Source organism: Chlorocebus sabaeus, chromosome 16 (genome assembly GCF_047675955.1).
Source record: "Chlorocebus sabaeus isolate Y175 chromosome 16, mChlSab1.0.hap1, whole genome shotgun sequence".
NCBI classification, from domain to species: domain Eukaryota; kingdom Metazoa; phylum Chordata; class Mammalia; order Primates; family Cercopithecidae; genus Chlorocebus; species Chlorocebus sabaeus.
Window position 1 is genome coordinate 1,797,397 of NC_132919.1, and position 13,060 is coordinate 1,810,456.

General features: G+C 43.6%; 1 protein-coding gene across 1 annotated transcript in view; it reads left to right on the forward strand.

The window, feature by feature from the left end:
* Positions 1–13,060, forward strand: part of RPA1 (replication protein A1) — a 67,257-nt gene that overhangs the window by 18,385 nt on the left and 35,812 nt on the right. The window contains exon 5 of the mRNA XM_037987504.2: positions 2,659–2,747. Within this exon, the coding sequence (XP_037843432.1) occupies positions 2,659–2,747 (89 nt within the window). The remainder of the gene's footprint in view (positions 1–2,658; positions 2,748–13,060) is intronic.

Here is a 13,060-nt window from a genome sequence, read left to right on the forward strand (position 1 = left end):
GGTGTGGTGGCAGGTGCCTGTAATCTCAGCTACCTGGGAGGCTGAGGCAGGAGAATCACTTGAACCCGAGAGGTGGAGGTTGCAGTGAGTTGAGATCGCCCCACTGCACTGCAGCCTGCGCGACAGAGCAAGACTGTGTCTCAAAAAAAAAAAAAAAAAAAAAGATTGCCTAATACTCGACTCTTGTTTCTTTCTTGTGATAAATCCTGCCTTAAGAAAATAATCCTAGGCTGGGCTGGTGGCTCACACCTGTAATCCCAGCCCTTTAGGAGGCTGAGGCAGGTGGATGACCTGAGGTGGGGAGTTCGAGACCAACCTGGCCGACATGGTGAAACCCCGTCTCTACTAAAAATACAAAAATTAGCCAGGTATGGTGGCAGATGCCTATAATCCCAACTACTCAGGAGGCTGAGGCAGGAAAATCGCTTAAACCTGGGAGGCGGAGGTTGCAGTGAGCTGAGATCGTACCACTGCACTGCAGCCTGGGCGACAGAGTGAGACTCTCTCTCTCAAATAATAATAATAATCCTCTTAGCTTGCTAATTTTCTTTCTGTTTTTATTTTTTTAAATCTTTTTTCTGGAAAATTTTAAACATCTACAAAAATAGAATACACAGTAGTTTGATGAGTCCCCATATAGCCCTTCGTTTAGCTCCAAATTGTCACCTGTTGTCCACTTTTGCTTTATCTCCATCCTTGCAACGTCCACTGTCCTCTGTAATTTCGAAGTAAATCTCAGACATCGTATTATTTCATCCATAAATATTTTAGTATGTATTTTTGAAAGATAAGAACTCTTAAAAAGACACTATCCCATTCCACACCTAAAATAACAAAGGCACTGTCAGTGTTGCATTTCCAACTTGTGTGTGTGTGCACATGTGCGTGCGTGTGTGCGCGTGAGCCTGCACAATCTATATGAATCAGAATCCAAAATAAGGTTCCCGTGACAGTAGATTGACGGTCTGTTAAGTCTCTGAATCTGTGGGCTCTGCCTCTACCTTTTTTCTCCTTTACTGTTTATTTGCGGAAGAAACCAGGTCATTCATCCTTCACCTCATGCAGTTTCCCCTAGTCTGGATTTGGCTGATGGCATCCCTGTAAAGTCACTTAATGTGTCCTTGTCATCTGTATTCTCTGTAAGTCGATATTGGTGTCTTCTTTTAATATGCTGCTAGATTCATCTCGCTGATATTTTATTTAGGATTTGTGGGATGTCTCAGGATGAAATTAGTTTTGGTTTTGTGTGTGTGTTTCGTCTTAGGTTTTAGTATTAGAGTCATACTGAATGATTAATAAGCCTTCTATTTTTATATGTTCTGGAGTGATTTGTATAATTTTGGAAAGTAGTTAAATATCTGCCACTAAGTATCTATCAGATAGTTATTGCAGGGAATCTAGATATCGTTTTCAGGAATAGATAATTTCAAGCTTATCTTATTGAAACTCTGATGTGAAACCTGATTGTATGTAAAAATCCAGAACCAGCAGTCAGACCATTTGAAGTGTAAAATGTGATGAAACCGGGTAGATTATTGCTTAAGTATTGCTCTAGGCCAGTTCTTCATCTCCACGGCCACTAACCTCATTCAGGCCTCTGTCATTTCGTCTCTCCTCTTGGTCTCCCTGCCTCCAGTTGTGTTCCCGTTAAATTCCTTCTTCGTGTTTCAGTTCTTTTTAAAATGCAGACATTGTGATGTGCTCATCGAGTATGTATTGGGCAACAACTGTGGGCCGTTTGCTTCATTAAGCACTGGAGGGATACCTGTCTTTATTGACAGTACAGTCTAGTAGGAGAGATAGAGAATAATAAAATAATCACTAATGGACATATAATTAAGACGGAGCAGAGTGTTCTGAAGGAAAGAAATCGTGGCTGTAGGAAAGACTAGAACAAAGCAACCTGATCGCAACTAGAGATTAAGGAAGCGTCTCTTGAAGTGGTGTTTGAGATGAGAGCTAAAAAACGAGTGTTCGATGAGGCAAAATGAGAAAGCACACACCACCACAATCGCAGAGCAGCACGGACAAAGGCCTTCTGGCAAGAGGGACTGCCGCATATGGCAGCACTGAAAGGAAACAGGAAGGGCAGGGGGCAAGGCAGCCCCATGGATGCGCTGAAGGGGGTTTAGCAAGGCCAGGCCAGGCAAGCCATGGCACAAGTTTTTCTTTGTGGCCTAAGGTCCTTGGGAAGTTATCACAAGGTTTCAATCAGAGTTAAAAATCAAAGAACTGTAAGTTCTTAAAAATGGGTCATAATTACATTTTAAAAAATATCCGTCGTCATAATTAGTTTTCACTGGGAAAAAGTTGTTGTTTAGATGCGTATGTGTTTCTGAAAACAGGTCATCCCTTTTTATGCCATATATTCTTGTGTTTAGTCATCTAAATTCTTACCATGTCAGTTGCTCCTTGAAGATACGGTACGTAGCAAGAACACTGCATTTTAATTAAGGAACTAGATGGAAAATGAAAACCCTGCAATCATGAAAAGGCTTGATCATGACGCGGTGAAAGATTAAGAGAAATATTTTTGTAAACAGGTGACAAAGGGAAAATAGTTTTGTCAGAATGATCATCGGGGAAAGCATTTTGAGTAGCTTATCATTTGAACGGAATTTATTTTTCTAACCTGTTTCTGTTTGTCTGCTTTCGCAGGAGAGTCGTTATTTTGATGGAATTAGAAGTTTTGAAGTCAGCTGAAGCAGTTGGAGTAAAGATTGGCAATCCAGTGCCCTATAATGAAGGTAAAATGCTTCGGCATAGATTGTAGCACTCAATTGAATACCTCTTTGTATAGTTGGAATTCTACCTTTTGGATTCAGTTTGACTTGTTAGTGTTAAAAAAAATGATAGTGATTCTGGGGTCTAGGAACCAGGTTATTCTGTCAGGCTTTTTCAGAAACGATGTATGAAGAAAGGGCACAATTAGAAAGCAATGGACAAATGGGCTGGGTGCACGGTGGCTCACACCTATAATCCCAGCACTTTGGGAGGCCAAAGCAGGTAGGTCATTTGAGGTCAGGAGTTTGAGACCAGTCTGGCCAGCATGGCAAAACCCCATGTCTACTAAAAATACAAAAAGTACAGGCATAGTGGCCCGCACCTGTAATCCCAGCTACTCTGGAGGCTGAGGCAGAGGCATTGCTTGAACCCAGGAGGTGGAGGTTTCGGTGAGCTGAGATCATGCCACTGCACTCTAGCCTGGGTGACAGAGCAAGACTGTGTCTCAAAAAAAAATAAGAAAGTTGCCGGGCGTGGTGGCCCACGCCTGTAATCCCAGCACTTTGGGAGGCCGAGGTGGGCAGATCACAAGGTCAGGAGATCGAGACCATCCTGGCTAACACGGTGAAACCCCGTCTCTACTAAAAATGCAAAAAAAAATTTAGCCGGGCGCAGTGGCAGGCGCCTGTAGTCCCAGCTACTCGGGAGGCTGAGGCAGGAGAATGACGTGGGACTGGGAGGAATGGCGTGGGACTCCGTCTCAAAAAAAAAAAAAAAAAAAAAAAAAAAGGGCAAAGATTCAGTTATACTAGAGTAAAAAAAAAAAATCTGGGCCGGGCGCGGTGGCTCAAGCCTGTAATCCCAGCACTTAGGGAGGCCGAGACGGGCGGATCACGAGGTCAGGAGATCGAGACCATCCTGGCTAACACGGTGAAACCCCGTCTCTACTAAAAATACAAAAAAAAAAAAAAAACTAGCCGGGCGAGGTGGTGGGCGCCTGTAGTCCCAGCTACTCCGGAGGCTGAGGCAGGAGAATGGCGTGAACCCAGGAGGCGGAGCTTGCAGTGAGCTGAGATCCGGCCACTGCACTCCAGCCCGGGCTACAGAGCAAGACTCCGTCTCAAAAAAAAAAAAAAAAAAAAAAATCTGTGATATTATAGGGTATCTATAATATTAATGAGAAACATGTTTTCCTAAGATTTATCTTGTGCACACTTTTGTTTTTGTTTGTTTTTTGAGATGGAGTCTTGCTCTGTCGCCCAGACTGGAGCACAGTGGCGCCATCTTGGCTCACTGCAGGCTCTGCCTCCCGGGTTCACGCCATTCTTCTGCCTCAGCCTCCCGTGTAGCTGGGACTACAGGTGCCCTCCACCATGCCCGGCTAATTTTTTGCATTTTTAGTAGAAATGGGGTTTCACCATGTTAGCCAGGATGGTCTCGATCTCCTGACCTCGTGATCCGCCCGCCTCGGCCTCCCAAAGTGCTGGGATTACAGGCATGAGCCACTGCGCCTGGCACACTTGTGTTTTTAAAAAGTCTGAAGCATGCAGTCTGTCACTCCTGTGATAGCACTCACCGCACTGGTAGCTCTTAGAATTATCTCTGTTTACTGCTAAGCCATGAGTAAACTGTGTGAAGGCAGAGATCATGTTTGTTCTAGTGCCTGACTTGAGGCTGGCCTTTAGTAAGTATTTGTTGAAACAAGTTGAATATATAACATTATTTTACTGTGATTATCTCTTGATGATGAAATTACTAATGATTTAATTTTCTCATGAAAATGTGTAGAAAAGCACAATGAAATCAGAAAAAAAAGTCCATTTTTTCTTTGCGTCCTAAAAAGAGCTGAAAAAAAAAAAATCATTACTTTAGACAAAAGAGACAATTCTAGAGAAAGGCAAAAAAAATCTTCAAATCACTGGCCCTCTTAAAGGAAAAGATTGTTTGCCCTTATACCAAGTCAAAAAATAAAATAAAAGCCTCACTTTACACCAAAATAAATTTGAGATGTATCTTTTCAAGTTAGAAAATGAAACCATCAAAAATCAAAAAGAAGAGGCTGCACAAAGACTAATTCACAGCGAATATTTGTTTAAATTGAAATTTTAAAATTACGTATTAAAAATAGGAAAGCAGGCACAGTGCCTCACACCCGTAATCCCTGCACTTGAGGAGGCCGAGATGGAAGAATTGCTTTGAGTCCAGGAGGACGAGACCAGCCTGGGCAACACAGGAAGACCCCATACCTACAATAATTTTTTAAAAACTTAGCCAGGTGTGATGGCTCACACCTGTAGTCTCAGCTACTTGGGAGGATGAGATGGGGGGATTACTTGATCCTGGGAGGATGAGGCTGCCGTGAGCTGTGATCGCACCGCTGCCCTCCAGCCTGGGACACAGCAAGTGTCTGCTATACCCCACTGCAAAAAATTAAAAGTATGTCACCTTAAACTAGGATAAAATATTTGCAACTGATAGGATTGACAAAGGGTTACTATCTTTACTATTTATTGAATTTTTTGCATATTAAGGAATAACGTACTTCATTAGCAGCAGGCATTGGAGAAAAATAGATTGTTCACTATAGAAGGAAAACAGATGGCTGATACATTAGAAAACATCTTCAGCCTTGCTCATTATCTTTGTCTTATTCCTGATCTCAGGGAGAAAGCATTCAGACTTTCACCATGAAATATCATGTTAGCTGTAGGGTTTTCTTAGAGTCTTTTTATCAGAAATAAAGAAGTTTATTTCTGTTCCTAGTTGCTGAGGGCTTTCATCAGCAATGGATGGTGAGTTTTGTCAAATGCTTTTTCTGTGCTTGCTGATGATCTGATGATCATGTGGTTTTCTTTGTTCGTTGGTTAATATGGTGAGTTACATTGATTGACTTTTTTTTTTTTTTGAGACAGTCTCATTCCGTCACATAGGCTGGAGTGCAATGGTGCCTTCTTGGCTCACTGCAACCTCCGCCTCCCAGGTTCAAGCGATTCTCGTGCCTCAGCCTCAGAGTAGCTGGAATTACAGGTGTATGCCATCACGCCGGGCTAATTTTTTTTTTTTGTATTTTTAGTAGAGACGGGATTTTGCCATGTTGGCCAAGCGGGTCTCGAACTCCTGACCTCTAGTGGTCCACCCACTTCAGCCTCCCAAAGTTCTGGGATTACATTGCGCTCGGCCACTGCGATTGTTTTTTGAGCGCTAAACCAATCTGGGATCTCTGGGATAAGTCTATGTCATGATGTATTATTCTTTTTTTTTTTTTTTTTTTTTTTTGCGACTGAGTCTCGCTTTGTCGCCCAGGCTGGAGTGCAGTGGCCGAACCTCAGCTCACTGCAAGCTCCACCTCCCAGGTTCACGCCATTCTCCTACCTCAGCCTCCCGAGTAGCTGGGACTACAGGCGCCCGCCACCGTGCCCGGCTGATTTTTTTGTTATCTTTTTAGTAGAGACGGGATTTCACCATGTTAGCCAGGATGGTCTAGATCTCCTGACCTCGCGATCTGCCTGTCTCGGCCTCCCAAAGTGCTGGGATTACAGGCTTGAGCCACCGCGCCCGGCCTGATGTATTATTCTTTTTACATATTGTTGGATTTGATTTTCTAAATCCATTTGCTTTGATTTACTTTGTTTAGAATTTTTCTATCGGTATTCGTGAGAGATATTTTTCTTTAGTTTTCTTTTCTTGTTACATCTCTGATTTTGATACCTGAGTAACCCTGACCTTATGGAATAAGCTGGAAAGTGTTCTGTCTTAAATTTTCTGCAGCAGTTTGTATAGACTTGTTATTACTTCTTCCTTAGATGTTCAGTTGAATTCACCAGTGAAGCCATCGGGGCCTGATGTTATTTTTTTATGGAAAAGTCTTAAACTGTAAGTTCAGTTTCTTTAATAGAGAGATACAGGGTTATTCAGGCAACCTTCTTGAGTAAACTTTGGTAGATTATATGCTTCAAGGAATTTAATTTCATTTAAGTTCTTGAATTTATTAGTCTATAGAAATAGAAATATTCTAAACACCCCAATTGTTAGAAATTATCAAATGGATTTAAAAAAATATTTCCAGCCAGGTGTGGTGGCTCACACTTGTAATCCCAACACCTTGGGAGAACGAGGCAAGCCGATCGCTTGCGCTCAGGAGTTCAAGACCAGCCTGCGCAACATGATGAAACTCAGTTTCTACCAAAAATACAAAAAATTAGCTGGATGTGGTGGCGCTCATGCACCTGTGGTCCCAGCTACTTGAGCCCAGGAGGTGGAGGTTGCAGTAAGCCAAGATGGTGCCACTGCACTCCAGCCTGGGTGACAGAGCGAGACCCCATTTAAAAAGAAAAAAAGTGGCAGGCGCTGTGGCTCACGCCCATAATCCCAACACTTCGGGAGGATGAGGCGGGCGGATCACGAGGTCAGGAGTTGGAGACCAGCCTGGCCAATATGGTGAGACCCTGTCTCTACTAAAAAAATACAAAAATTATCTAGGCATGGTGGCACACACCTGTAGTCCCAGCTATTTGGGAGGCTGAGGCAGGAGAATCACTTGAACCCGGGAGGCGAAGGTTGCAGTGAGCCGAGATCATACCACCGCATTCCAACTAGGCCGACAGAATGAGACTCTGTCTTCAAAAAAAAACTGTGTGTGTGTGTGTGTGTATATATATATGTGTGTGTATATATATATGTTTCCTTGTTATCCTTTGAGTATCTGTAGAATTTGAGAGTTTTATCCATTTTATTGATCTCAAAGGAGCAACTTTTGGTTTTATTGATTTTTCTCTTATGTTTTGTATTCTATTGGTTTATGCTTCTGATCTTTAATATTTTCTTCTACTTACTTTGGATTTTGTATGTTCTTTTTCTCGTTTCTTAAGGTGGAAGCTGACCTCATTGATTTGAGATCTTTTTTTCTAACATAGGCATGTAGCTTTATAAATTTGCCCTTAGCTACTGCCTTAATAGCATCCTGCAAATTTGGATATGTTATATTCTCATTCATATTCAATTCATAATACTTTCTTATTTCCCATTCAGTTTCATCTTTGACATTCTGTTATTTAGAAGGGTGTTTAGTTTTTAAATGTGGGGATTTTCTCTTTTTCTCTTTTTTTTTTCTTTTTTTTGAGACAGAGTCTTGCTGTCAACCCAGGCTGGAGTGCCTGGAGTGCAGTGGTGCGATCTCGACTCACCGAAACCTCCGCCTCCCAGGTTCAAGCGATCGTTTCACATCAGCCTACTGAGTAGCTGGTACTACTGGTGTGCGTCACCACGCCTGGCTAAATTTTTATATTTTTAGTAGAGACAGAGTTTTGCCATGTTGGCCAGGCTGGTCTCAAACTCCTACCCTCAAGTGATCTGCCTGCCTCAGCCTCCCAAAGTGCTGGAATTATAGGCATGAGCCACTGGGCTGGCCAAATGTGGGTATTTTCTAGAGATCTTCTTGTTTTTGATATCTAATTTAATTCCAGTGTGATCAAACAACATACTTTGTGTGACCTGAATCCTGTTAAATGTATTGAGTCTTATTTTGTTTTATTTTTATTTATTTATTTATTTTTGAGATGGTGACTCACTCTTTCACCCAGGCTGGAGTGTGGTGGCATGATCTTGGCTCACTGCAATCTCCACCTCCCAGGTTCAAGTGATTCTCCTGCCTCAGCCTCCCAAGTAGCTAAGACTACAGGTGCCCACCACCATGCCAACTAATTATTGTATTTTTAGTAAAGACAGGGTTTCGCCATATTGGCCAGGCTGGTCTCGAACTTCTGACCTCAGGTGATCCACCCACCTCGGTCTCCCAAGGTGCTGGGATTATAGGTGTGACCCACCGTGCCCAGCCTTGAGTCTTATTTTATGTCCAGATTATGGTCTCTTTTGGTAAATTCTGTGTGTACTTGAAAAGAAGATGTATTCTGTTGTTGGGCAATCTTATAAATGTCGATTAAGTTGAGTTGTAAATTGTGTTATTCAGTTTTTCTATATCCTTACTGTTTTTCTGTTTACTTGTTCTGTCAGTTACTGAGAGGGACATTGAAATCTCTAACTGTAATAATTGTAAGTTTCTCTATCTCTCCTTGCAGTTCTATTAGTTTTTGCTTCATGCATTTCAAAGCTCTATTCTTAAATATCTATATAATTTAGAATTCTTGTGTCCACTTGAAGAATTGACTCTTATCATTATGAAATGACTTTATCCCTGGTGAAGTTCTATGCTTTGAAGTCTGCTTTGATATTAGCATAGCCACTTTGGCGTTCTTTTTTTTTTTTTTTTTTTTTTTCTCGTGGAGACAACACCTTGCTCTGTTGCCCGGGCTGGAGTACAGTGGTACATTCACGGCCCAGTGCAGCCTCAATGGCCTGGGCTCAAGCAATCCTCCCACCTCCGCCTCCTGAGTGGCTGGGACTACAGGCATGTGCCAACACGCCCAGCTAATTTTATTTAATTTTGGTTTTTGTTTATTTATTTATTTTTGAGACAAAGTCTCACTCCGTTGCCAGGCTGGAGTGCAGTGGCGCGATCTCAGCTCACTGCAACCTCTGCTTCCCAGGTTCAAGTGATTCTCCTGTCTCAGCCTCCTGAGTAGCTGGGGCTACAGGCATGCACCGCCACGCCCAGCTGATTTTTGTATTTTTAGTAGAGATGGGGTTTCACCATGTTGGCCAGGATGGTCTCTATCTCTTGACCTCATGATCCACCCACCTGAGTCTCCCAAAGTGCTGGGATTACAGGCGTGAGCCGCCGCGCCCGGCCTAATTTTATTTTTTGTGGACGTGGAGTCCTGCCATGTTGCAGGACTGGTCTTGAATTCCTGACCTCCAGCAATCCTCCTGCCTCAGCCTCCCAAGTAGCTGGACTGCAGGTTACACTGGTAGTCTGGGAGGTGGAGTACTGGGCCTGCCTGGACTGGGACTACAGTGCCACCACGCCCAGCTCATTACTTTTATTTTTATTTGTAGGGACGGGGTCTAACTTTGTTGCCCAGGCTGGTCTCAAACTGCTGGCCTCAGTCCTCCCGCCATAGCCTCTCGAAAGGCTGAATTACATGCCTAAGCTACCTTGCCTGGCCATTGTGTATACTTTCTGTTGCTAGCCATTCAAATTCACTAATCGTTTCTCAGACAATGCCTAATCTGCCGTTAATCCCATTGAGTATATTTTTCTTCTCAAATAGTGTAATTTTCATCCCTAGAAGCTTGATTTTGGGTCTTTTAAAAATCTCTTCGACGTCTCTGCTTAATTTCGGGGACATACAGAGCACAAAGACGATATTTGTTTTAAGGTCCTTGCCTGTGGATTCTGATGTCTGTGTAAGGTGCGGGTTTGTTTCCATCAGTTGATCCCGGCCTCTCCCATCATGGATCGTATTTTCCGGCTTCTTTTCATGCCTGGCCCTCGGACTGAATGCCTCAGACGAATGATGTTGGGATTCGGACCTTGTTGGGTGCTGGAAACTTTTGTAATCCTGTAATTATTCTTGAGCTTTTTTCAGGGATACAGTTAACTTGGAGACAGTTTGATCTTTTGGTGTGTTGCTTTTAAGATTTATTAGACGGGATCAGAGAGCTGCCTTAGTCTAGGTGCAGTTATTCCCGATACTGAATCAGGACCTGACAGGCTGTTCTACTTCGTGCCCCATGAATATGAATTTTTCCCGTCTGACTGGTAGAAACAGGTACGATTTCAAGCTTGCTATAAACACAGGCATGGCTCCCTCTGGCCTTCTCAGATGATTCTCACCCTGGCCTCAGATAGTGTCCACACACACACGGACCAACCAGTACTCTGCTGACTACCCAGGAAACCTGCCACCCATCTCTGGAGTTCTCTGTGTACAGCCCTCTCTTCTCCGCTCCTCTGTCCGGCCAGCTAGACGGTGATCTCCCCAGACTCTTGGCCCCCTAAGCCCTCGAGGCGCTGAGCTGGTGCAGACTCACTCGCTCTCCTTCCTGTGCACAGCAGTCGCTGCCCTTCATTGCTTAGTGTCTCATGTCTTGAAAACCGTGTGTTTCAGATATTTTCTCCCTTTTTGGTGGGGGGAGGGGGTTATTTTAGGTGTTAGGGTAAACCTGGTCTCTGTTGCTCCATCATGTCCCGTACATAGTTTTAAAAGTTGCATATTTTTGCAAAGTGTGTCCTTAAAAACAAAACAGCATTCTCCTGGCTCACTCTTCTTTGGCCTCTGACTCCTGTCTGGAGACAGTCTGTTTCAGATCTACAGCTGTTTCATCTCTCTTTGTCTCCATATTTCTAAGTAACACATTTGTGCTGCTCTTTGTTAATTCTTTCAGTTGAAACATTTGTTTATTAACTTCACACTACGGGAGATTAGAATGTGGCGCTCTCTCTCTCTCTCTCTCTCTCCCCCTCTCTCCCTCTCCCTCTCCCTCCCCTGCCCCCCACTCTTTTTTTCTTTTTTAAGTCTCGCTCTGTCACCCAGGCTGGAGTCCAATGGCGTGATCTCAGCACACTGCAGCCTCCGCCTCCTGGACTCAAGCAATCCTCCTTGCCTCAGCCTCCTCAGTAGCTGGGATTACAGGTGTGCACCACCACTCCCTGCTAATTTTTGTTTGTTTGTTTGTTTGTAGCGATGGAGTCTCTCTGTGTTGCCCAGTTTGGTCTCAAACTCCTGGGCTCAAGCAATCCGCCCACTTCAGCCTCCCAAAGTGCCAGGATTACAGGTGTGAGCCACCGTGCCCAGCTTAGCATGTAGCTCTCTTATACTTCCCTTGTCCCTGCTGTCCACATGAAAGAAGTAGATGTTAATATCAGATTAGATCAAAATTAATTAATTAATTAATTTATTTATTTATTTATTTGAGACAGAGTCTTGCTTTGTTGCCCAGGCTGGAGTGTAGTGGCATGATCTAGGCTCAGTGCAACCTCTACCTCCCAGGTTCAAGTGATTCTCCTGCCTAAGGCTCCCAAGTAGCTGGGATTACAGGTGCCCGCCACCATGCCTGGCTAATTTTTGTATTTTTAGTAGAGATGAGGTTTCACCATGTTGGCCAGGCTGGTCTCAAACTCCTGACCTCAGATGATCTACCCGCCTTGGCCTCCCAAAGTGCTGGGGTTACAGGCATGAGCCACTGCACCCGGTCAAAATTTATATATTTACTTATTTGGAGACAGGGTCTTGCTTCGTCATCCAGGCTGGAGTGCAGTGGCTCAAACACGGCTCACTGTAGCTTCGACCTCCCAGGCTCAAGCAATCTTCCCACCTCAGCTTTCCCAGTAGCTGGGAGTGTGAACCACCACACCCAACTAATTTATTTTATTTTATTTTTATTTATTTATTTATTTTTTTGAGACATAGTCTCACCCTGTCACCTAAAGTGGAGTGCGATGGCATGATCTTGGCTCGTTGCAGCCTCCACCTCCTGACTTCAAGCGATTCTCCCACCTCAGCCTCCTGAGTAGGTAGGGTTACAGGTGCCTTCCACCACACCTGGCTAATTTTTTGTATTTTTAGTACAGACGGCATTGCACCGTGTTGGCCAGGCTGATCTCGAACTCCTGACCTCACGTGAGCCACCACGCCCAGCCCCAACTAATTTTCATATTTTTTGTAGAGACAGAGTTTTGTCATGTTGCCCAGGCTGATCTTGAGCTCCTGAGCTCAGGTAATCCGCCCGCCTGTCTCCCACTGTGCTGGGATTACCAACGTGAGCCCCCTGCATGGGGCCAACATCAAAATTTAAATGGCCGGTCAGATTTAAGTTTTTCTATGAAACATATCTTGCTTTGTTAAAAATTTAAAGTTTTCAAAACATATCTGTAGAAGGCAACTTTCAAATGGTGGTTATGTTTTCAGATAGATGTTTTTGGTAAGCAGAACAACATCATTTTATTGTTTTACTAATCAGCCAATTTTTGAACTAAATCTGAAGTCACTAAGAGATGATGGTCAGTCATGAATATTTGGAAAAACATTTGTGATATAATTTATAGAAAAGACATGTTCAGAGTGTATCGAATAATTTTAATAACATATCACTCATTAAATACAATTTTTTTTTTTTTTTTTTTGAGACGAAGTCTCGCTCTGTCGCCCGGGCTGGAGTGCAGTGGCCGGATTTCAGCTCACTGCAAGCTCCGCCTCCCAGGTTAACGCCATTCTCCTGCCTCAGCCTCCCGAGTAGCTGGGACTGCAGGCGCCCGCCACCTCACCCGGCTAGTGTTTTTTTTTTTATTTTTTAGTAGAGACTGGGTTTCACCGTGTTAGCCAGGATGGTCTCCATCTCCTGACCTCGTGATCCACCCGTCTCGGCCTCCCAAAGTGCTGGGATTACAGGCTTGAGCCACCGCGCCCGGCTAAATACATATATTAACTAACTATAACTG